The following is a 21,370-nucleotide window of genomic DNA, read 5'->3' as shown; positions in this document are numbered from 1 at the left end:
CARTGGAGGCAGCATAGTTTGGGTGAATTAAAACACAGTTGGTGTGGGCTGTGTATGAAAATCAGATCATTTTGTGCTGCACAATGGGCTTGAGCTCTGATGGTAATTTGGCTAGGAACTTTGAAGGAGACTAGTGTAGTGGTGAGGAAGCAAGTTGGAATGAAACAGCATCAGGAAAAGACAAGAAGGATCTGTTGTTTGCCTCAGCTTGCTCCCTATAAACCGTGAAATTGAACTTGTGAATTCTGGACTTYGTTTTCTTTGGAAAAAATATATGAAGTTTGTTTCTAAACCTACTTAGTGCAATTTCAGCAAGCATGACCAATTTTTATTGACAATTACTTAGCTTTGAGGTGGAAGTTCTGCTGTGGCATTAGGGAGTTTTGTCCATATTGATGAATCATGAGAGTGACACTAGAATTTTTTTTCTAACTGGTTTGTTTTCCTGTGAATTGACCTTAAAATGGTACTGTGAAAAAGAGTATTATAAAGCTAGGAAATGTTGAAATAAGGTTGCTTTAAACAACCTTAATTCATTGTCATGTGTCACTTTTTCCATGAATATCCRTTTCATTCAGTGCAGAGAATTGTTGCTCCCTCCTGAATAGCGATTTAATATTTTGTTTCCCCACCCTTAATTATGTCCTTGTATTATTTGGTGYACATTGTTTAAGTACTGTTCTAAATATGTAATTCTTTTATTACAAGCTTTTCCATAATGCTTTGTTTGAGGTCCTAAGAGTTTGGCATTTCTGCAGATCAGGTTTCAGAAAATCTCAAGTGGGACTTCACTGAAATTAAGATCACAATTAATTACCAACAGGAGAAAATTTGGTTGAAGTGATCTGACYAGGGTCACAGTAGATGGTGCAGTAGAAGATGCAGGGACAACATGTTTAATTCTTCAGTGAAATGTCAACTGCTTTAATAGTATGAAGCCACCACTAATGCCAACTGAGCAATATGCTTAACAACCCTTATGTAGTACRGTGAATGGTCTGTCATRGACAGGCTTATGTAAGGTCTGTATGCATTGCTTCTYACATGGCAATGTCTTATTTGCTTTACCTGGGGCAAAACACATTACCTGTGTTGCAGAGGGAATAAACTTGAGGTGCCTCAAGAAATGTAGGTAGCTGTTTGCTGAGCATCAATCATATTAGCATACAGTTCTTTCTAGAAGACAGGTGCATTACTTTTAGAAGTAATTGATCAAAAGCACAAGAAAATAGTTGCAGAATACAGCTACACTATGGCCCTAAGTGAATTGTTAATACTTTGTAGGTCTTGACTCRGTCTTGCCTTTAATGCCTTGAATATAATCCTAGAGAACACTGCCTAATTTGGAACAAAAAGAACAAAACGTGTGTATAAAGTATCAGTTTTGGAAGATACCTTTAAGATGGATGAGTTTTCAGGTCCAGTGAAATTAAACCACTCTAGAACTAATTAACAATTGCTCCTAAAAGTTTTTCATTGATGCAATTTGTACATTCATCAAATCAATTTTTGCCACGTGAACATTTGTGTAAGTTTACTTTGTTCGCAATAATACAGTAAGTAAATCACTGTGATAGAACAGGCCTGAAAAAAGAGGGTTTTTTTTTTTTTCTGTTTGTCTCCATAAACAGTAATTCAGTAAGAACTGAGTGGATAACTAGTTTATCAACAAAGCAGTGCACTTGAGTCAGCAACAGTGGGCAGTTTGAAAAGATTTGAGTAATTAAGCCAAATATATGTGTGTGTGTGTATATACACATATATATATATATATATGAGATAAAGTTCTAAGAAGTGATACTGTTCATAACAAATTGTGAAGGAGCTCACACAACATTAAAACATCAGCACTAGTGAATTGATGCTCTCTTGCTGGAAGGGTGCCAAGAAACASAGTCCAGCAAAGTCTCCATACCCTACTGACTTTACAGTAATTTTTTTATTTGCACATTTGAAAGTACAAAAGTATCAATGAAACAGGATGAAGCTGAGGAAAAGGACAACACATGTCCATAAATCGAAAACATTCAGGTGGATTTATTGCCACACAAAGTACAGTCCTATTTTCAACTTGTGCACAGTGATACAGTAGGTCAAGTTGCTCTAATTTCTGGGGCAGTGCACTTTACAAAAAAATTGCTGAAAGCAGTGATATGTGGTAAACATAAATTGAAAGAGTAGATCACCATGGATGTTTTCATTTTTAAAATGTAAATGCCCTACAAGAAATCTTCCAATAGCAAAGGACCAGGCTGTGGTATGCAGTTCTTCATATGATTTTGGACAGCTGTGTTGTCACAGATGACAGTGCATCTACTTTGGCTTCCTGTGTTAAGTGTGAACCCTTTTCTGTTAAAAGCARTGTGGGGTTGAACTCTAAGAACTGYATTTCTTACTACTCGGTAGGTGCTCTTATAGAGTGTTTCCCATCATTTTGGATTTTCTTCTTTTAATGCCTTGTCCATGTCTTGGTAAGTTGAAAGAAATTATTAAAGAAGTCTTCATTTTAGCAGTTCAGTTTGATTAAGAAACTCTTACAATATGCTTCAGTTTTGTTGAGTCTTTTGTGTTGTTTTGGCTGTCAATTAGAACCAGGGAGGTGCGCTGATGATTCTCTACTATTTCAGCAACACTGTCAAAGCGCTGGATAAAGAAAACAAAAAATAATTAGTGCTGGCTTCCTTTAATATTGACAGAAATCACTGCATCTTTCTATCTTTGCTTCTCACATAATTGAAGAGAGTTAAGCTACAACTGTTACCAAGTGAGATGCTCTGCCTTTTAGTGAGAACGTTGATCCTTCTCTTATTTCTGATTTTAGTTGTAAACAGATTAAGTTTGGACAATAGAAGACATTACAGCCACTGGCTGTTTCATCCTTTCCGTTTGTGATTGCCGCCTGCACAAACTGATCCACTGAGTTTGCTATGGGCCGTAATGAACTGACATTTCATTTTACCTTAATGTATAGTAGGCTGCACACTGGCTATTCAGAAGCTGTGGCAGATATGGTTCACCCACCTCAGAGGGAAGGCTATCTCCAGGAGCAACATGGTATAGAGGCAGCCATCAATGAGAATTGTTCTAGTTACACCRTTTTATTGTTTGTATATTAATATCCAGAATCTACTAGATCTGTTGATTTTCCTATTGGTCTTTGGTCAAATAAAGACTTAGGGCTATCTAGTTTTTATGATGTAATTTTTCACCCTTTGTTGAAGACCAAGAAAGCTCCAGGTTGTTACATATCCTGTAATCTCAAAACTGGTGCCTTAGAGGCAGGTAATTAGGCTATGGCAAGCCCACTTTCCCATTGCTGAAAAGCCTACTCTATGCAATGATAACAAATCATTCTTAYTAGTATTTGTGTTCCAAGTTTCTGTTTTTCTATCAGAGTAATCACCTACATGGCASAGTAGCCAACTAGTGATATTTTCACTCCAGAGCTAGAGCTTAACATTTTCTCTATGTGACAACAGTATTAAGAGTAATGTAATTCTCATTTTTGATAGTGTTGGGGAGTTGTTTTGTTTTTTAGCATAGCTGTTCTTCCTTTGCAATTTTCCAAAAAACTTAACAGGAGTCATAGATAGAAAGTAAATCGAGGACTATAAACAGTCAGAACATTTATCTAGCAACTGCAGCTCTTATTCTGTTAATTTTATTCAAAACARCTCTATGAGAATGTTTTAAATTTGAGCTGTGGTTTTAGTTACAGTGCCCAGGAGCTGACATAACACTGGTTTCTCTAGCTTGACAGATCAGTCATTATAAAGGGTGCATTTTCATCTTTATAGTCATAGTGCAATATATCTTAGTCCTTGCTTATTAAAGGATAAACTGTTGAAAACTGTTAGGAAAAATAGCCCCGTATTATCTCACCTCTTCACCACTTTTTTCTCTGCCCAGTGCATATTGTCTTGTTGATTCAATGAATCGTATGGGAACGTTGTACACTCTTCTGTTGTAAAACACAACCAGGGTATATGGTTGTCGTGAGTCCTGTCCAGAACTCTTCCTTATTAGAAAAGATCCGTCCTAAAGAGAGGAAAGTAGTTGGTGTATTTAGCTTAATATTTTGATTTATATTAGATTACACCCWTTTCTCCCATCAGAAGAATAGCAGCAAATGAGAAATAGCATGTATTTAAGAATCACATCATTTATGAATCATCTTTGCWGCTACTGTTCTCTCTCTCAACCAGAAAGAAAAAGGAGTAAACRCACAGTAGCAGCCATCTGTTGGGGTCTTTTTTTTTTTAATTAAAGTTTTTTTTCTTTCCCCATAAACCAGACATTATTTTAAATGACCYACCTTGTTTGATCGGTACAATGCATCTTCTGCCATTTTCCTATCACAGGTAGCAGCATACCATGCTTTACTGTGAACACCAGCATCCTAAAAAGAGAGGAACAGTGTTTCACCTGTAAAATAATAATGATAATAATAATAAAGAATATGGCCTKTAGGGGAGTTACTGCTAAATAATGACAGTTGTGAAGAACTAAAATGCAGAGAACACAGAGTTTAAAAAAGTCTTTGMCTGGAGTTGACTTTTTTAGTTGGATGAGGTAGGGCAAAGGAAAAGTGATGTATCAAAACAGTGGTAACAGATTTGTGATAGAAGGCTGATAAATTACAAAAGAGAGATACCCTGAGGAAAGCAGCCAGGTTCAACTGTAGGATAGATTTAAAGATGGAAGCTATTCCAATAGAATTTAAAGAGGAATAAAKGTATCATGAACAATTTAAATGCTGCTCAGTTGTGGGTTAGCCATGAGTTGTTTGGATTTGGTTAGTGACAAAACAAAGAGTGAATGTCATGGGAATGAATGNGCAAATAATACCACTGTATATAATTGCTGGGAAAATAGCAATAACAGCTCTTTTTTTTTTTTTTTTTTTTTTTTTTTTAAAAAATTTTTTTTTTTTTTTTTTTTTTTTTTTTTTTTTTTTTAACAAAATGGATGTTTTTTTAAATTCTGTTTTTGCCCATGGCTGTTACATAAAAGTTGCAAATGTAATTGCTACAAGCTGTTTATTTAGAGTCTGCTGGATTGCTTATTTGAAAGTAATTTTTATAATAAATATCCAGTATGACATAGATAAAAGTTTTCCAGAACTTCAAATCCTTTGTTTTCTTCACTGCTGTATTATATTTGTCATGCCAGACTTCAGAACACTTAATGTTACTGGCTCTGTATGATAGAGCCTTTGTTTCAGAGTCAACAGAACTATTTTTACCTTGTTTGTGACTAATAAGGCTAATAAGAATGGCTTTCTGCATTTTGTAGTCTCCCTTCATCCAAAATGAGAGTAAGTGGAGTAGCGCTGAAATGAAAATAACTTTGCATTTGCTTAGATCATTCAAAGTTTAATGTTGCAACAGAACACATAAAAAAATAATTGGCCATAAAATGGRCAGCATTAACTGCAATGAGAAGAAATCTCTGTAAAGGAACAGGAAGCAGTTGGACTTGGGAGAGACTAAAACATGTGGGGGAAATATCACAGCATCATTTTATCTGCTTACTGAATTTTTTTTTTCCTGTACAGAATGTGTATAGCTATTAGTTAGAAAAAAAAGGAGGTGATTAAAAACTCTTTATGGCCATCTATATCAAAGACCAGACTTAAGTACATCACCACAGATTTCCTTGTTTCAATGATGCTGAAAGTATGAACTGCAAAGTTGGGAAGTCATGCAACTAAAGCTGTTTTGAGTTTTGTTTAAAGTGACTGGTAGAGTTCCAAGGTTTGATATAATGCTATTTACATATTTTTCTACAGTTTTTAAAACCTCTCTTATGCTATATATTCTAAACATACTATAAAGAAAATTAACATGCAGATTATTTGTGCTACAGAAAAGCCTCATTGCAAAAGGGGGCATACATGGTCTCCACAAAAAGTGTTATTTTTCTTATGAAAGGRGGTTAGGGTAGAAATACTATTTTAAAATACAGAATAAGGAAATTCTGTAATATAAATTTAGCTAATAGTATACCTGGTCTGCAGATCCTGAAATAGATGAAGTGCTGCTGTGAGGGGAAACACCCAGAGAACGGCTTGCAGCTTCTGGCACTTCTAGAAAAGAAAAAGAACAACATGTATAAGTTTTCAAAGTATGTTTGTTATGACGTAAAAGATTGATTTGTTACAAGGCTTTTGGAAGATCTGGAAACACTTGACCTTTGGTATCACTCAGAGATAATTTTTGACCAGTTTAGACCACCTGAATTGTTTGTATGCATGTGCAAAAAGTCCAGGCAGCTAAATGGAGAAACAGAACTAATAGAAAGATTATAAAGCTTAATTATAATTGGAATAACAAAGCAGAGGAGAAAATAGTTACTGGGACTGAACTACAGATGTAAGAGTTTAAGAAATCWGAAGCAAAATGTTTGAGTAGTGTTGCATAGTAATGATATGATGAGAAGTATAGATAATTCCTTTCTGGCAAAACAGAATTTGGCCCAAGAGYGGATCTGCATCCCAAGTGGAGGGGAGACATTGTAGGGAGCAGTTCCAGCTCTCAAATCATTAAAAATCACCTGTAGAAGGCTATTCAATATTGTGAATTCTGTTTGTTTCTGTAAAATTTTGACTGACCAGCTGTTAAAGCTACAGCTGAAAGTAGATTTTATGAATAAAGCAAGAACTGCTAGAACTCAATCAGATTAGTGAATTAGACTTGAGAAAAGGACATTAAAATAAGTGATAAAAGATGCCTTAGTTATGYGTAAAAAAGGAAAGAGAGATGGGGCTTTATGCAATAAGAATTTCATTGATTTTAAAGATAATTTAGGTACTAAGCARTAGCTTGGCACAGAAATGGAAATTTCCCCAATCAAATTGGAAGCAAAGCTTAAATAACCTTAGTACAATTGAAYTGATAGGCCCATGTAATCTTCACATTTGAAATTTTAAAAACTGGCACATGAAATTCTGAGGTGGTAACAGTTATCTTAAGTAATTTTCAAGTCAGGATGATACCAAATTATTGAAGARTACCAAGCATAATTGCTATACCTAAATTGGAAAAAGTGACTTGATTATCTACAGGGCTTTTTGTCTGCTTCCACAGAACACAAGGCCCTAGGAGAGAATTTGAAGGAAATAACATTAAGATTTGGAAGTAATGGTACAACAAGCAAGAGAAAATCTGAATCTTAGCCAAGTAGATAAAATGTTTCAGCTCTTTCATAAAATAACAGAATCCTACAAAGAGGGAATGTGGCACAGTAATTAATTTGGACTTCAGTAAAGCATTTGATACTGTGCCATATGGGAAATAAGTACTTTTAATGATGATGAAARTTAGCTCTAGGCTTGTATGGGGCCAAAGAAGAGATGGCAGGTTATGCTGAAGGGACATTAGTGATTGGGACCAGTAGTATGTCTTATAAAGTTGTTATTGGACCTGGCACAGAATAAGATATGGTAAAGAAAGTTTACTAATCATTTTAGCACCAGATGGCCTTGAAGAATAGTTACAGTTCCGGGAATAGTTAGAATTTATGCTTCAAGTTGAAGCACTTCAGTTTTGTGACAGGAGCAGACAAACTTGAGTGCATCAGTCAAGAGCATTAATATGAACCCATCACACTTCCTCAGCACAGGAGATGGAACTGCMACACACAGCAAGCAAATGTTTCTAGGAAATTGATACACTAATAACAGCATATAAGTTTAAGCTACACCAAATGTAGATTTCTATCTGCCATTCACACCATCTGTTTACGATGTGAAAGATACGTTCAGACTGAGTATGTACAGTAAAGGGCTTACAGGAAGGTCAGACAAGTGTCTGCTAACTATGGGACTAGAAAAATGTTAAATCTAATTTACATGTCTGTACAAAGAGAATTTATATACATATTTCATATTACCTAATTTGTGAACTGAAACAAAATTCCTCTTGAAAAGCACTACTTAGAGAAGAGCTTTCACTTGCTATTATAAAGATACTTTCCTTTTTTTTCTTCTGTARAAAAAGGTTAAATTGGATGCAATAATAATCTGTCTGTCTTCTAGCCAACAGAAGCCTGGAGCAGCCCAGAAATGTCATATTTAGGATTCTTCTGTGAGAAGGAAGATTGATGGAATCTTTATTATGATGGGAAATGACCCAAACTGCCTTTGCTTGAAATTTCCAGTAGTCATAAATGTAAAWGAAGCATCCATTTTCCATCAATAACCCTGACACATTCCCTTAATTTTACTAGCTAAGCTAAGATCCTGGATACTTGATCTCCTTTTGGTAGGCATTACAGATACATTAATTCCAAATTAATTACTATGCAAGGTATTTTGAAATCATTTCAATTCAAAGATTAATTTGAAATCACAARTTAATCACATTTCAATTCAGAAACTTACTTGGCAGAATTGAGGACTTCTGAAGCAGAGGCCTGAAATAAAAGTCRAGAGATTACAGAAAGGTCTGAAAGGATCTACCCAGTCCTGATAATACGAAAATTGTATAGTTGAAGCAGCAGTAGAATGTGTTCCATCTCACCCATTTGTTCATTGAGAAATACAAGTCTGATACAGGTATTTAAAAAAAAGTGTTATCCCACTAGTAGGATAAATCTCCATCACCTTACTACAGATTATATCCTCTCATGCCTTTTGGTGACGGTTATAGTATTTGTATGGATTAATTAACCATGTTTTATTTTTTTKCTGCTGTGAGGCTTCAGGAATCTCAGCTCTCAAAAAGCAACAGGAAGGCTACAGTGAAAAGAGTGCTCCCCTTTGAGCCTCTCACAGCTGTGCTCAGACCAAGCAGTAGGTGCTGATGCATTGAAATACTCAAAAGAAGATGGAAAGGGATCCTACTTTTGGGCACCACTCGGAAGGGGTGGAAGTGGAAGCTCCTGGTTGGAACTTCGTCGYCGTTCTGGTGCCGTAGGTTTTTCTGTAGTTTGGGAAAACAAACAGTAGAGTCAAGATTTCTTCAGAAATAATTATCCCACATTAGGGAGTCCCGCGAGGTGAAGGAGGGTTTCTTTCACTATAAATATTGGGGTTTTCCCTTACATTTCCCTTACAGCTTGCCATTGTGCTGCTTTTTTTGTATTAATTAATTCTAGGCAAATATCTGTGCTGTGGATACCTGCAGGGCTCGGTTAGACCCTTCCCCCTTCTCCACTTACAGGGCTCAGTGGTCACATTGCTGGTCCATTATTGCCCTACATTACCCTGCCAGTAACCTCAGGAGTTTTACTGTGACTGCTTTTAGAGAACAATGATATTCAGTGAAACTATGGCTGCCTACATCCTGTTCAAAATGCTAAAACCAAACACCCCTCAAAAACCTAAAGTAAGCCGAACTTGGTGTTGTTTGTTTCATCTTTTTAGTAAAAAGAAAATAAATTCAGAGAAATGTCAACTTTTTCACAGTGGTGGCTATAATTTACCTTCATTTGCAGTTAAGGTGTCTCTGGAGGGTAAGCATGGTTTCTGCAATAACAGGACAAACAAGTATTAAATGGTATGTACAAATACAGTGTACAACAAATGTTTATAATTTTATACTTTTTATGGAATAGTTTACATTTAGAATTGGCAACAACCTGGAAGAATTAAGGAGGCAGGGATACAGCCATTCTCTCATATAGTGTGACCTTGAAGTTTGGGATTGTGCAAAGTAGATTTGGAAAGACCCCCAGTTTGTAAATAAATAGATGGAGAAAAAGTAAAATCTAGATGGTTCATTCTTATCTCAAGCCCAAAAATGTAGAGTCTATGCCAAACACTTGCAAATCAAAATTTGATTTTCACCCTTATTGAGGTATGCACACAAATGTCTGAACACATTTCTTTCTACTGAAAGTTAAATTGTCAGTTTAGCTCACAGTAAAACTGCAACCTATCTTCTAGTTAATTTTTTTTCCACTTTGAAACAGTGATAACAAACTGCCAGTTTGGAAGCATTTTTCAAATTAATTTCTTTGAAAACTTTAACCAGTCCTCTTACTTTCTGCCACAAGAAGTTTTGGGATATTTTTCTAATGACAAAATACTTACTGAAAAACATCAGATAAATTCGGGTAAAATCCTGCATATTTCTTGAGCTATCACTTGCAATGAACTCATGTTCCCCATAGGCAGCCCTGTACATTCTGGGAATACTTCTGAATTGCCTGTGTTCCCATTTATTTATCATTTTTGCAGTTCATGCACTGTGTTTGTTACATGCTAGAACACTGAATTCAAACATTGMTTTGATCAAAATATTTTTCTTCTTGACCAGAAAGAGCTCTGATTTTCATTCATGTAATAGCACCCAAATATTTTCTGTCTTTATAACTCTTTCCCCCAATCCTTTTATGCATTTATGTTTTACCCAAACCCGTGGTAAAATTAAATTTTACAATAAATTTAAAAATCTAATAAAATTTGTGTTTGATTATGCAATTGCAAGTCAACTTACGGGGGGAATTACTGGATTGGAAGTTTTCTTGCTGAAGGATGGAGGAAAAAGAAAAAAAAAGAATCTGGTTACTTAGCTGGTATGGATTCATTTAGCAACTAAGCATCACTGGTTCCCAAGGTATTTCTGTCTAAGATGGGATTCACTGGATAGTTGTAGCAGTTAGAAACAAACAAGAATAAAAAAAAAGAATAAGGGATCAGATACAATGTGGGTACTTACAGAAGGAAGCTACAACTCTACTTAACATGGCTTGGGTGGGGCAGAAGAACTTTAATGAAAGCTTTCTGCTCTTCCAGGCTTGCATGTGCTGCAGTATGGGACTAAATTAGGCAAGGCAGCCAGCATCTGCCATCAGTGGCAGAAAGGCCCCTGGCATGCAAAGCTCCAGAAATAGTAAAATAACAGTATTCCTCCAGAAATAACAAAATAACAGCTTGCCTTTACCTAGACAGGATATCTTTCATGAACAGGAATAAATATTATTCCTGAATTATGATTTGCTATAGGCAAGGATAGGAGTTGGCTCCTAATACACCTATTAAACCCATCCTCATCAAAGAAATAGTTTTATCATTTTTTACTCACAGGCCCCTTGGTAAGGGAGATGGAGCTGCTCCAGTGGGAAATCTGGATTCTTGTGTGTTATTGAACCTCTGACCTAGAGRTGCAAGCAACATATTTAGTGTGCATTGTGAGCTGTATCTGAACAGTGGATTTTCCTCACTGCGGTTTCAGTGTTAATGTAATAAATGTAAAAGATATCCATTGGTTTAATTTTTGTCTTAACATGTTTTTAGTCTGATTATACAAGAGAACAGTTCAGTAACACTTCTTATTTATTACTCTTAAAATTCACCCTGACACGCTGCATTGCATGCTGTATTATGGTAACTGGTGGCATAGTAGTCCCTCTCATTTTGCCATGTTTTCATCTGTATACTTACTTTCATCATTATTGCTTGCTTCATGGTCCTGTAATGGAAAAACAGGTTAGATTTGATATGAATGAATTGATAAAAGGAATTACTGTGTTTGGTTTCAAGTTCTTCACTACCAGAAGGACATGGAGGTCCTGGAGCAGAGAAGGGCAACGAAGCTGATGAAGGGACAGGAGAACAGGTCTTATGAGGAGTGGCTGAGGGAGCTGGGGGTRTTTAGCCTGCAGAAAATGAGGCTCAAGGGGGCCTTATTGCTCTCTACAAASACCTGAAAGGAGGGTGTAGTCAGGTGGGGGTCGGTCTTTTCTCCCTGGTAACGAGTGATAGATCTTTTCTCCCTGGTAACAAAAGGAAATGGCCTTATGCTGCACCAGGAGAGGTTTAGATTAGATATTAGAAAAAAATTCTGCAGCAAAAGGGTGGAATGGGCATTGGAACAGGCTGCCCAGGGAAGTGGTGGAATCACCATCCTTGGAAGTGTTCAAAAGGCATGTGGATGTGGCACTTATGGACATGGTTTAGTGGTGAACATGGTGGTGCTGGATTAACAGCTGGACTTGATCTTAGAGGTCTTTCCCAGGCTTTATGATTCTTTGAATATCAAATGAGAACTGTATGAATAATAAATATGGTTTTGTTATCTGTAGTAAYTTTTAATGAAATATTTGTACAGAAGGCATATAGTATCCAGAATACTTTCGTGATGTCTTTTGAAAAATTTTAAGCAACCRTCAAATTTTGAACTTTCTAATAATTTTGGGATTGATTGTACTAAGTATTGAGAAAATATGACCTGAATTTTGCAGGGAGACCTTTTGATTTGTATTTAATTTCTGAACTGGAAGACAAAAATTTTGCAGCAGATTTGAATATACTAAAAACACATCTTCCACTGAATGGAAGAAGCTGAGTAGACTGTCTTGTCACCATGCTAGAATGAAGCAATCCACCTAGTTTCCTCACTTCTTTTGGATATGCTTACTTTTGGCTCCYATTTCTTATCTTTTAGGGAATCAAGGCGCCCATGTGATAAGTACCTTTCAAAGAGGCATCAGTTATTAATTTGTCTGTCTTCATCTACCCAGCTAATGGCTTTTCACTAATGTTGGTGACAAATGCATCCATTCTGTGGCTGGAGAGGTGTAATCCATCACCCAGCAGTTGGGGAAGTAAGATGTGGAGGGCTGGGACAGGGTGTGATGCATGTATCTTTTGGCACAGATGTGACACAATTATGTTCCTTGATAGCTGGCTCCTCATGCAGACCTTCTCATGYTGGCACAACTGTGAGTAGAGCTATGGTACAAATCAATTTATGRAGCTAATATGGCTGATAAAGAATCTTTTATACATTTGCTTTTGCTCATTTCTGCAGTTGGAAGAGTTTCCAAATAGTTTGTTTCAAAAGAAAACACCAAAAAAACCAGCACAGTGGAAGGGACAGACTGGGGATAAGAGCTGAGGGAGAAGAGGACTGACTGGCACTTAAGGACTCAAGGCTTGTAATTAGTCCTTCAAGGACTGCATTTTCTGGTGATACTGGTTACTCGGACTACCCAGCCTGACATTTTAGAAAGTTTCCATTTTCAGAAAGCATTCATCATTCACCATCTGAGAGGAATAAGGCTCAGGGAAAAGTGCTTCAGATTGGGCAAAATCATGGTTTGTTACTTAAAATCATGTTCCTGAAGTTCAACTGGTACTTTTTAGTACAAKAAATTATTTTTGTGGACTGAGACATATGTCCTTTAAAACATTTGAATTTTTTCTTGGATCAATACAGATGCCCAATGCTCTTTGTCCAAAAGATTAATAGAAACAATCACAATATTGGATGAATCTGACATTTGGTCATCTGTTTCTGTTATTTAATCCAGATAATAAAAAGCATCCATCTATTTATATCTAAAACACAGRATCAGGTTTAACATGTTCTTTTAGAGTGGTCATTGATTACTCACTGTTTTTGGATGAAGACGACTTCTGGGGAGAGGCAAAATATTTCTGAAAAACATACACAATAAGTTATGATGGATACGATTTATTTATTTAATTTGCTCAGATACGCTTTTTAAGATCTAGAGAGGAGGACTGCATTAAATTAATTTCAGCTTTGCACAGCTACAGTGGTTGTGGTGATGTGCCCTTGGTGTGGAACTGCTGTAGATGAGCTTGAGTCCCCTGTGACTGCACAGGACGTCACCAAACACCCTCACACACACSGTGCTGTGGGTGCCTCCTGTTCTCCCTGGGACACATGACATATTTTGTAAAACATTGTTCTAGAGATGAGGCAGGGGTTATGAAGTAGCTTTCTGTACTTCTGGAAACACAGGACTGAAATAGGTTGCATACTCAATTATAATTTTTCTCTTTTCCTCCAGAGACCTGGAATGTAAATAAYGGATTTACTGTGTCCAGTTTCTTTACAAGCAGTCCTGTACAACTGCAAAACCATCTCACTTGCAAAGGTGCAGAAATGGCTAATGGGACCTTAAACTTGCAGAGATATTTTATCCCTGTACTGGATCCCTCAAGGCATATTTCAGAAAATACTATCCAGAAGMAAACTGGCTTGAATACAGAAGTTCATMAAGAAAAGAGAACTCTTGGTTTGCATCTTGTCCCAACATCCTTRGCTATTTGAGTGTCCTGATAATTGTTTATTGTCTGAAGGCTACACATTAGAGAGAAGATTTTTTTTTTTCTCTGCTAATATTTCCTATTAATCTAAGCTTCTGTGGCCTTACCTGGAAGTATCCTGCTTAGGTGACTCTCTGGTCACGCTGTGCATGTGGGAGTGCTCTGTATTCTGAGCAGGGATAGACATCAGTGGCTTGGTAAAYCTAGAAAGGAAAATTACATTTAATGATCACGAATACAAAGAAAACTTCTCTTTCTTTTCCCCTACCCCCTCAAAATTTGACAAGTACCCTTAAGAGTATTTCTTTTTAATATGTGTTACATTTGGGTTATTGAAATTAACAYACAAATAGTTTGTAATCTGAGTGTAGATAATCTGAAGAGATATTTACTGTATATATTTTTTACTTCTGTTACTGTATTTCTTCTAGAGAAAGAATTATCAGACAAAGAGTGCCTGGATGATAAAATATATTTTCTGACAGTTTTAAATAATGCCCAAAGATTCACAACAATGGGTTACCTGGTTATCAGTGGTGGTGATGGCTTTTCCTGTAAGAGAAAATGTGCTGAATATTTTTGCTCACTTTTTGATTCCATAAATAAATTTGCATGATCCTATTTATRTTACCACATCAAGATTAACTATTATTTTTGCATTGTGATATAGATTTCTACTAGAGCTCTGTCTGGTAATCTGCATTAGGATGGGGGAGGCAAGAACTCAACATCAGTAAATCTGCTTTGGCCATATGTTATGTCAGTACCAGCAAGTGGGAAAAAAATGATTGTGTCAGAACTGTCATTGCTCCTCTGCTGCAGTTCTGCTTCTGTAAAAYATTCCCTTAGGCTGCTGCTTCACAGACTGGATCCCTATCACAGAGGACTGGGAGACTTCCCCATTCCCATTTACTCYTGTGAAATGGTTTGCTAGCTTTTCTGCAGAGGGAGTGTCAGGAAGCTTAAAGTGCAGAAAGAGATTTGTTCCCAATTTCCCCTTTTGAAAGRCTGATAATCTTTTCTCACAATCACATTTGTACCCTGTCTATGGGCYGTGGGAGTCATACTATTAGAAAGGTCTCACCTCTTCTTCAGGAACCTCATAGACTTCTGTAGGACAGGGAAGAAATAAAAAGCAWTCTTTAGTTAACAGAAACATACTGCTGTTACCATAAAAATTGACCTGAATTTCTATCAGTTGTACTACTGACTTTGGAAAAATAACTTGGATAATCTGCCACCAAACCCCTGGAGTAGCAAGATCCCCTGTCTAAGTGGGAACTTCAGGTGAAATCACARGAATTGTGATGCACAGTCACTGTATTAATCAAGTTTTCTCCCACCCCAAAACATTTTTATTGTTTTTTCTCCCCTGCCGTACTCTCACCCCCAAATCAAGATGAATGCTTGTGTTATACAAACCTGGGTCGGTTTGAAAAATGTGTGTTATCACACCTGTACTAGTGTTCAGCCTTTCCTTGACTCAGGGAGGAAGAAACCCGRCCAGTAATAAATACAAACTGGCTCATTTGCATGGCCAGCATCCCTCYCTGAGTTCTGACCCACAGGTATATTTTAATTCATAGATCTTAAGAGCACAAACCAGCAGCATCTTTATCTATGCCCCGTTTCTTCAATGAAAATAGAATCCTATTTCAATAAATTTGATGTCAGGTTTCATCACTGTACTGCACTCAAGTGTCCCAGCTCCCACCAGGGGGAGACGTTTGATTTTTTAGTAACATCTGTCAGGAGCTGGTTGTTGCTCGGCACTGATTTACAGAAAGGCTGAGATTGAAAAGGGCTTTTAAAAATGTCTGGAAAATAACTCATGAAATCTTAAGTAATTCAGAAAAAACTTTTAGTTTATGACTTGTAGTTTGTGACTTTAAAGCTAAACACATTGCTAATGAATATGCAAAGCTTTTTAAAGAACTGTGTCATGTCTGTAAAGGTTACATCCAAGCAATTAATGAGATAATGAGGATGCAAAACAACTCTGAGTTGGCACAGGGTGATTAAACTAGTATATCTGCACTTACAAAAGCAAATAGGATTCCTCTTATTTGTTTCTGCTTTTGTTTCTTTTTCCAAATAAACTGCTCTTTACAGAACTTCAATGGGAACACCGTAATGAAAGGCCATGCAAGACATCAGCCTGTACAGGATTTCTGTGTGATTAATTCTTATGGTCTAAAAGTATTGGGTCTTGATTAGTGTGGTGAAATGGGATTACTGATATACTGAGTCCTATAATTCTTTTTGCTGTGTTGATCCATTTGTGTTCCTCCATTAAAGCAAAAGACTAAAAATAAACTAATTAGGGGCAAATGGCAAATAACTTTGTCTAGTTTTATTCATGCTTAAAATGGATTTACTCTTCAAGCTAGATAAAGCAACTGCTAACAACACAGAAAAGCTAAAGGGGAGCGTATTTTTGTTTTACTTTAGTATGTCATAGTGTTAGTGTTGTGAAAACATCAAGCATAATTTAATATTCTGCAGTCTTAGACTATTTTATTCTAGTAGTGACAAAAACTCCACATACCTTGCATATCAGAAGTAAGAGAAGGTTTTGGAGAAATAGGAGGGGCTGGCTTTGTTTTCTTCATAAATCTGTTCACAGGAGCTAAAAACATATTTTATTCATGTACATATTTAGTAGTGCATGTGTGTATATATACACATTTATATATATATATGCATGTTAACAAACTATATGTAATATTTATATAATATGAATGAATATTAAGTAGGTCCAAATGACAACCTTTTTGTTGACCTTGAATAAATCAGTTGAGTCAGAAAGCAGCTCTCATTTTAAAAAGGAAACATGATTCAGTATTTCTGCCTTCCAGAGAGCAGAACTACATACTCTTCTCCATTTATTTTTCCCCTTTGGGCTGTAGTAGTTTCACTCTCCAGCTAAATATACTTCAAATAGTAAGATAAAAAAAAAAATCAAAGTCTTTCTTTATCTACTGAAATATCTTGTTTTCCTAAAGCATTTCAGCAAACAGAATTTTGATGCTGTGGCTTCCTTGGATGAGGAGGCAGGTCATATTTCATGAATAGCCTCCTGCTTGTACAAGGGCTGGACTCTGAAATAGCTGAGTGGGAAAGGAAGAAATTAAACATGGCTTCCAATAAAGTTAATTTTCCTTGGCCTTGCCATAAGCCAAAGAACCCAGCTGCTTTTTGCAGGCTGTGGTCTCAAATAGCTGCATCTCTACTCTTTGAATTCTAGAAACAGACATTAACTTGACCCAGTTTTTCTTCACTGTTATTCTTAAGCAATAATTATTATCTTAAATGACTAAAACTCACATCTTGCAGGTAGAGACATGCTGCTTTCTGTGGGTTCAATATAGTTATCRTCCTCATTGTCCACTGGCACAATGTAATTATCCTATGAGAAATGCAGGACAAAAATCTATCAGTTAAACCTCCATCATGTCATCATGTCAACAAACTGTTGGGATTGAAGCCCTGGCAGCAGTTTACAATAGTTGTCAGTAACTCCTATTTCAGACATTTATCATCGTATGTGGAATGAAATCCCAATGCCTGAAAACCCTTTCCCAAATTATTGCAGTTCTGACTGGTGGGTGGAAGCCCACGCTTCCTTTTGCTCCTTGGAGAGGTCTCTCCCTTTTGCCTGCAGCTTGCTACAGATGGTCAGGAGCTATTCCATGGCCTAAAGAGGCTCCTTGATACTCAGAGCAGGCATCTGTCCCCAGGAATCAGTACTTGCAGGTCACTATTTGTGATGTGCAAAATGATTTATACTGGAGAGACTGATAAAAAGACCAGGGCATGACATTGCTGTGACATTGACACAGTTAAAACAAGCACATCTGTAAACTTTACCTCATCATCACTGCACTCCCTAGGCTTTGGTGGCACTTTAGGTTTYGCAGCAGGAGATGGCGATGGCATGGACGGCACACATGGTTTCTTTGGTCTGGACAGGGCTGGACTGGGCGTGCTTGGGAGAGGTTTGTTGATGGGTGGAAGCGGCTGGTGACTGGTGCGATTGTCTTTTCATGTGGTAGAAAATAATAGATTTAGTAAAAATCACACATTAGGCTCTGCCCTTTCTTCTACTGTGGCTGCAGCACAGGTCAAAAGGAAGATCTGAGCATAGCTGGCCCTGATGTTGGGATTTGTGTGCAAAGAGATCCTGTYTCATTGCTCAAGGAGGCAGCTTACCCTCTGTGTCAGGCTGCAGAGGGTGCCTAGACACTGACTGTCATATGAACAACTCAACAATTTTAACTCCTTGGGGAAAAGGTGGTGGCTAGGTGGTGTATGAGACACACGAGAAAAATRACACTGGAACATAAATTATGCCAGGCTCTCTGAGATGTCATTTTAACAAGTCCTTCCCTTTTCAAAGAACACACAGGTGAAGTGCTGGTAAACTTCTTTGAGTACATATGTGGTATTTTAACAATCTGATGAATATTCTACAATCAGTAACAGCCTTGTGTCATACAAAAATGAAAGCAGGCATGTCAATGTTTCTTTTCATCATGTCTCAAATCTTCATCTAACTGAAGCTAACTGTCATTTACTTCAATGCAACCTGTCCATGGTTGAAAAGAATTAAAACAGAAAGAAAAAAACTCCCTTTAAATTGGGCTGATGTAAATAAAATCTTGATCCTGTCGAGTTTTTCAGGATATTTATCCTCCTCAGTACCAATTTTGAAGGGCAATAGGAAGTGAATATGTGGGCTACTGTTTTACTGYCTTTGGTATAATGATTGGAGAAACAGAGAAGATTAAGAAGGGACCTGTCTGTTCTTATGTGCCTCATCTTTAACAGGAATTCCTGAATCTATATATGTGGATTAATCTGGAGCCAAATTAATAGTATCTCCCACAACCTTGCTTCAATTTTGTAGTTAGTAGATGTCTATCAAAGTCTCTAGGACACATTAAAATTATAAACATCACTATGAGCAACACTAATCTGTTTCATGCTGTAATTAAAAAAAAAAAAAATCATAGTCCTGAATGCTTAAGACCTGAGTGTCATAACTGAAAACAAACTCTTGAGGAAAGGACAGTTTAGTCCATTTGAAGTCGCTTCTCTTCTGGTACTGATCAAAAAGCAATTATCAGGCTGAGGTACTCAACTATTCCATAACTACCTGCATATTCACCCCTAGAAATAGGGAATGCAGAGGGAATCTTCTTTTTCTCCTTCTCACTTGGAGGTGGCTCATAGCTGTCATCAGGATTCTCTTCACTGGGGACCACATACATCTCAGAGTCAGAGTGCTCATCTGGATTTTCATAATCACTGTCCTAAAAAACAGAACTTCCCATTTCTCATCTCATAGGATACTTATGGCTTCAAAGCGATGTATGACACAAATATCCTTGCACTTTGACTGGACACATCATATTCCCTTTTAGTGCTTCCTCTTTGAGCAAACAGCCTCTCCTGCCTCCTCCCCTTCTGCTCCTCCCAAGTTCTCCATGTCTGCTTGCTATCTCCAAGGAATACTTTCACCTCAAGAGCTCAGTCTTCMAATTATGGATCAACAGCTTGTTTCCCTTCACAGGACATCTCCTTTCTAGGTGCAGCTGTGACTTTTTATGTTGTCATGTTGTCACTTCCTCTCCYTTTCCTGCTAAAAGGGTACTCGGGATCTGACTCCAGAAGGAAACTGGCCACTTCAGGCTGATAGCTGCACATTACTTTACATGGCTGACAACCATGACTTGCTTCATTCTAATGCTTTCTAAAATCTTAGCAGAAATTTTCATTTCTGGTAAGAAGTGTCTTTCCTCTCCTCACCTCTCCCACGCTTCCTCCCCCAAATAAAGATTCTTACTGATTTCTGAAATTATTATAGTCCCTCAAACTGATGCCACGTGCTTACTTATCCAAACCCTCAGCATTCATGGCCACCATTGACAGTGCTTCTGAAAGTACTTCTAAGCTGAATGTAAAAAAATTGAGGCAGCTAAAAATCAGTGKCTACTTGTGAATAAAGCTGATATAACAAATAAGATAATTCAGTAGTATTTAGTTCATCCACAACTAGATGATTTAAAAAGAAACTTTTCTTATTATTTCTGGTGCTAACTTGTTGCTACAGTAACCTCCTACTAGCCCAAAATATGTACTTACAAAATCATCTGACCATTGCTCCTCTTCGTTGTCTGCATGTTCTAAACCAAACATTAGAGTTATTTAAGGAGATGTAATAGCGAACATAAATGTTGATCTTAGATTGTTTTTCAATTTATACTTATCATATTCTGTTAAAAAAGAGTGAGCAAAATTTCCAAACAGTTCTGAGCAACCCATCTRGTTTTGGCTGAATAGTAAATTAAATGCCTGCTCACTTGTTTTTGACAAATTTTTTCAGAGCTGTTGGGAGAGTGTTAGAAAACGACAAATTGCACATGGTCTGGATAGCAGAGCATGCACTTTACCCACAGTGTCCTGCTGATCCATCTCATTTTTAAGTAGGGGTGACAATTTCTAGATAATGGAATTCTTGCCAAGCTCTAGGCCCTGCACCTTCTTGTTTCTTGGTTAAAGCGCCAAGACAGCTCACTGATYACAACTGTTTATGTTAAACAGGGAACAGTTACCGGATAACTTCYAAACTCTGACCTCCTTGCTTCAATTCTTATCTTATCAAGATGGCTGTTAACTTGTAAAAATAGCCACRAACTAGTTTGTGGGTGGTGCTATATGATAAGCAAGTAGAGGTCTACCRCTAAGATAATTCATGATGTCATCATTACATTAATAGTATTAAGATTTTGAATCTGTAATGATGCATTTATTCAGTTTCTTCCCTATTTACTTTCACATCACAGTCTGTACAAGGAGGGACTGGATGCAAATTCTCCTCTGTTTTTACAGTCACCTAGATACAGAACCCTGATAAAGACTGATTTTGAAACGGTGGTTACTTGGTACCCTTCATGCCGGCACAATTCATCATTTCTTGCTTGCCTTTCATTTCAAAGGTGTGAATTGTCTTCAGAGTTATWGATAATGGTATCCTGTTCTCTCATTAAAAACAAATTACGAGGCAATGTATAACTGAAATACTGTTAGGCATATAGATGGCAAATTAACATAGACATGCAGTTTAAATTTACATCCATACAGCCTTACCTGAAGCATAATCCCTTTGTGGTAGGCTTGGTGGTGACTTTTTTTTAAGCCTGTAAATGATAATGATTATGTTTATGATCTCATAAGTAACATTCACTAGAAGGGAGCATTAGCCAGACACATAAAAAAGCTGATAACAAAAGATACCTGCAGCTGAAGAAATACCGATTACTATCACAGATGCTTAGCAAA

General features: G+C 37.0%; 1 protein-coding gene across 5 annotated transcripts in view; it reads right to left on the bottom strand.

The window, feature by feature from the left end:
- Positions 1-2,009: 2,009 nt before the first annotated feature.
- Positions 2,010-21,370, bottom strand: part of BLNK (B cell linker) — an 80,982-nt gene continuing 61,621 nt past the window's right edge. For 3 of the 5 annotated variants that reach the window (XM_057380976.1, XM_057380993.1, XM_057380984.1), the window contains 20 exons: positions 21,179-21,228; positions 20,174-20,214; positions 19,185-19,341; positions 17,897-18,066; positions 17,354-17,435; positions 16,575-16,655; positions 15,111-15,136; positions 14,550-14,578; positions 14,134-14,229; positions 13,345-13,387; positions 11,390-11,417; positions 11,031-11,103; positions 10,443-10,473; positions 9,427-9,469; positions 8,846-8,924; positions 8,384-8,415; positions 6,009-6,088; positions 4,316-4,399; positions 3,883-4,038; positions 2,010-2,643 (listed from right to left, as the gene is read on the bottom strand). In XM_057380976.1, the coding sequence (XP_057236959.1) occupies positions 2,524-2,643; positions 3,883-4,038; positions 4,316-4,399; positions 6,009-6,088; positions 8,384-8,415; positions 8,846-8,924; positions 9,427-9,469; positions 10,443-10,473; positions 11,031-11,103; positions 11,390-11,417; positions 13,345-13,387; positions 14,134-14,229; positions 14,550-14,578; positions 15,111-15,136; positions 16,575-16,655; positions 17,354-17,435; positions 17,897-18,066; positions 19,185-19,341; positions 20,174-20,214; positions 21,179-21,228 (1,501 nt within the window). In that variant the 3' untranslated portion in view covers positions 2,010-2,523. Of the gene's footprint in view, positions 2,644-3,882; positions 4,039-4,315; positions 4,426-6,008; positions 6,089-8,383; positions 8,416-8,845; positions 8,925-9,426; positions 9,470-10,442; positions 10,474-11,030; positions 11,104-11,389; positions 11,418-13,344; positions 13,388-14,133; positions 14,230-14,549; positions 14,579-15,110; positions 15,137-16,574; positions 16,656-17,353; positions 17,436-17,896; positions 18,067-19,184; positions 19,342-20,173; positions 20,215-21,178; positions 21,229-21,370 lie in introns of those variants that run through there. The other 2 variants (XM_057381001.1, XM_057381010.1) reach the window with 2 other exon arrangements.

The sequence above is a fragment of the Malurus melanocephalus genome, unplaced genomic scaffold (assembly GCF_030028575.1).
Source record: "Malurus melanocephalus ecotype Western Australia unplaced genomic scaffold, MMel_1.1 scaffold_12, whole genome shotgun sequence".
In the NCBI taxonomy this organism is placed as follows: Eukaryota; Metazoa; Chordata; class Aves; order Passeriformes; family Maluridae; genus Malurus; species Malurus melanocephalus.
The sequence above is the reverse complement of the archived record's forward strand: the minus strand, read 5'-3'. Positions and strand labels throughout refer to the sequence as shown.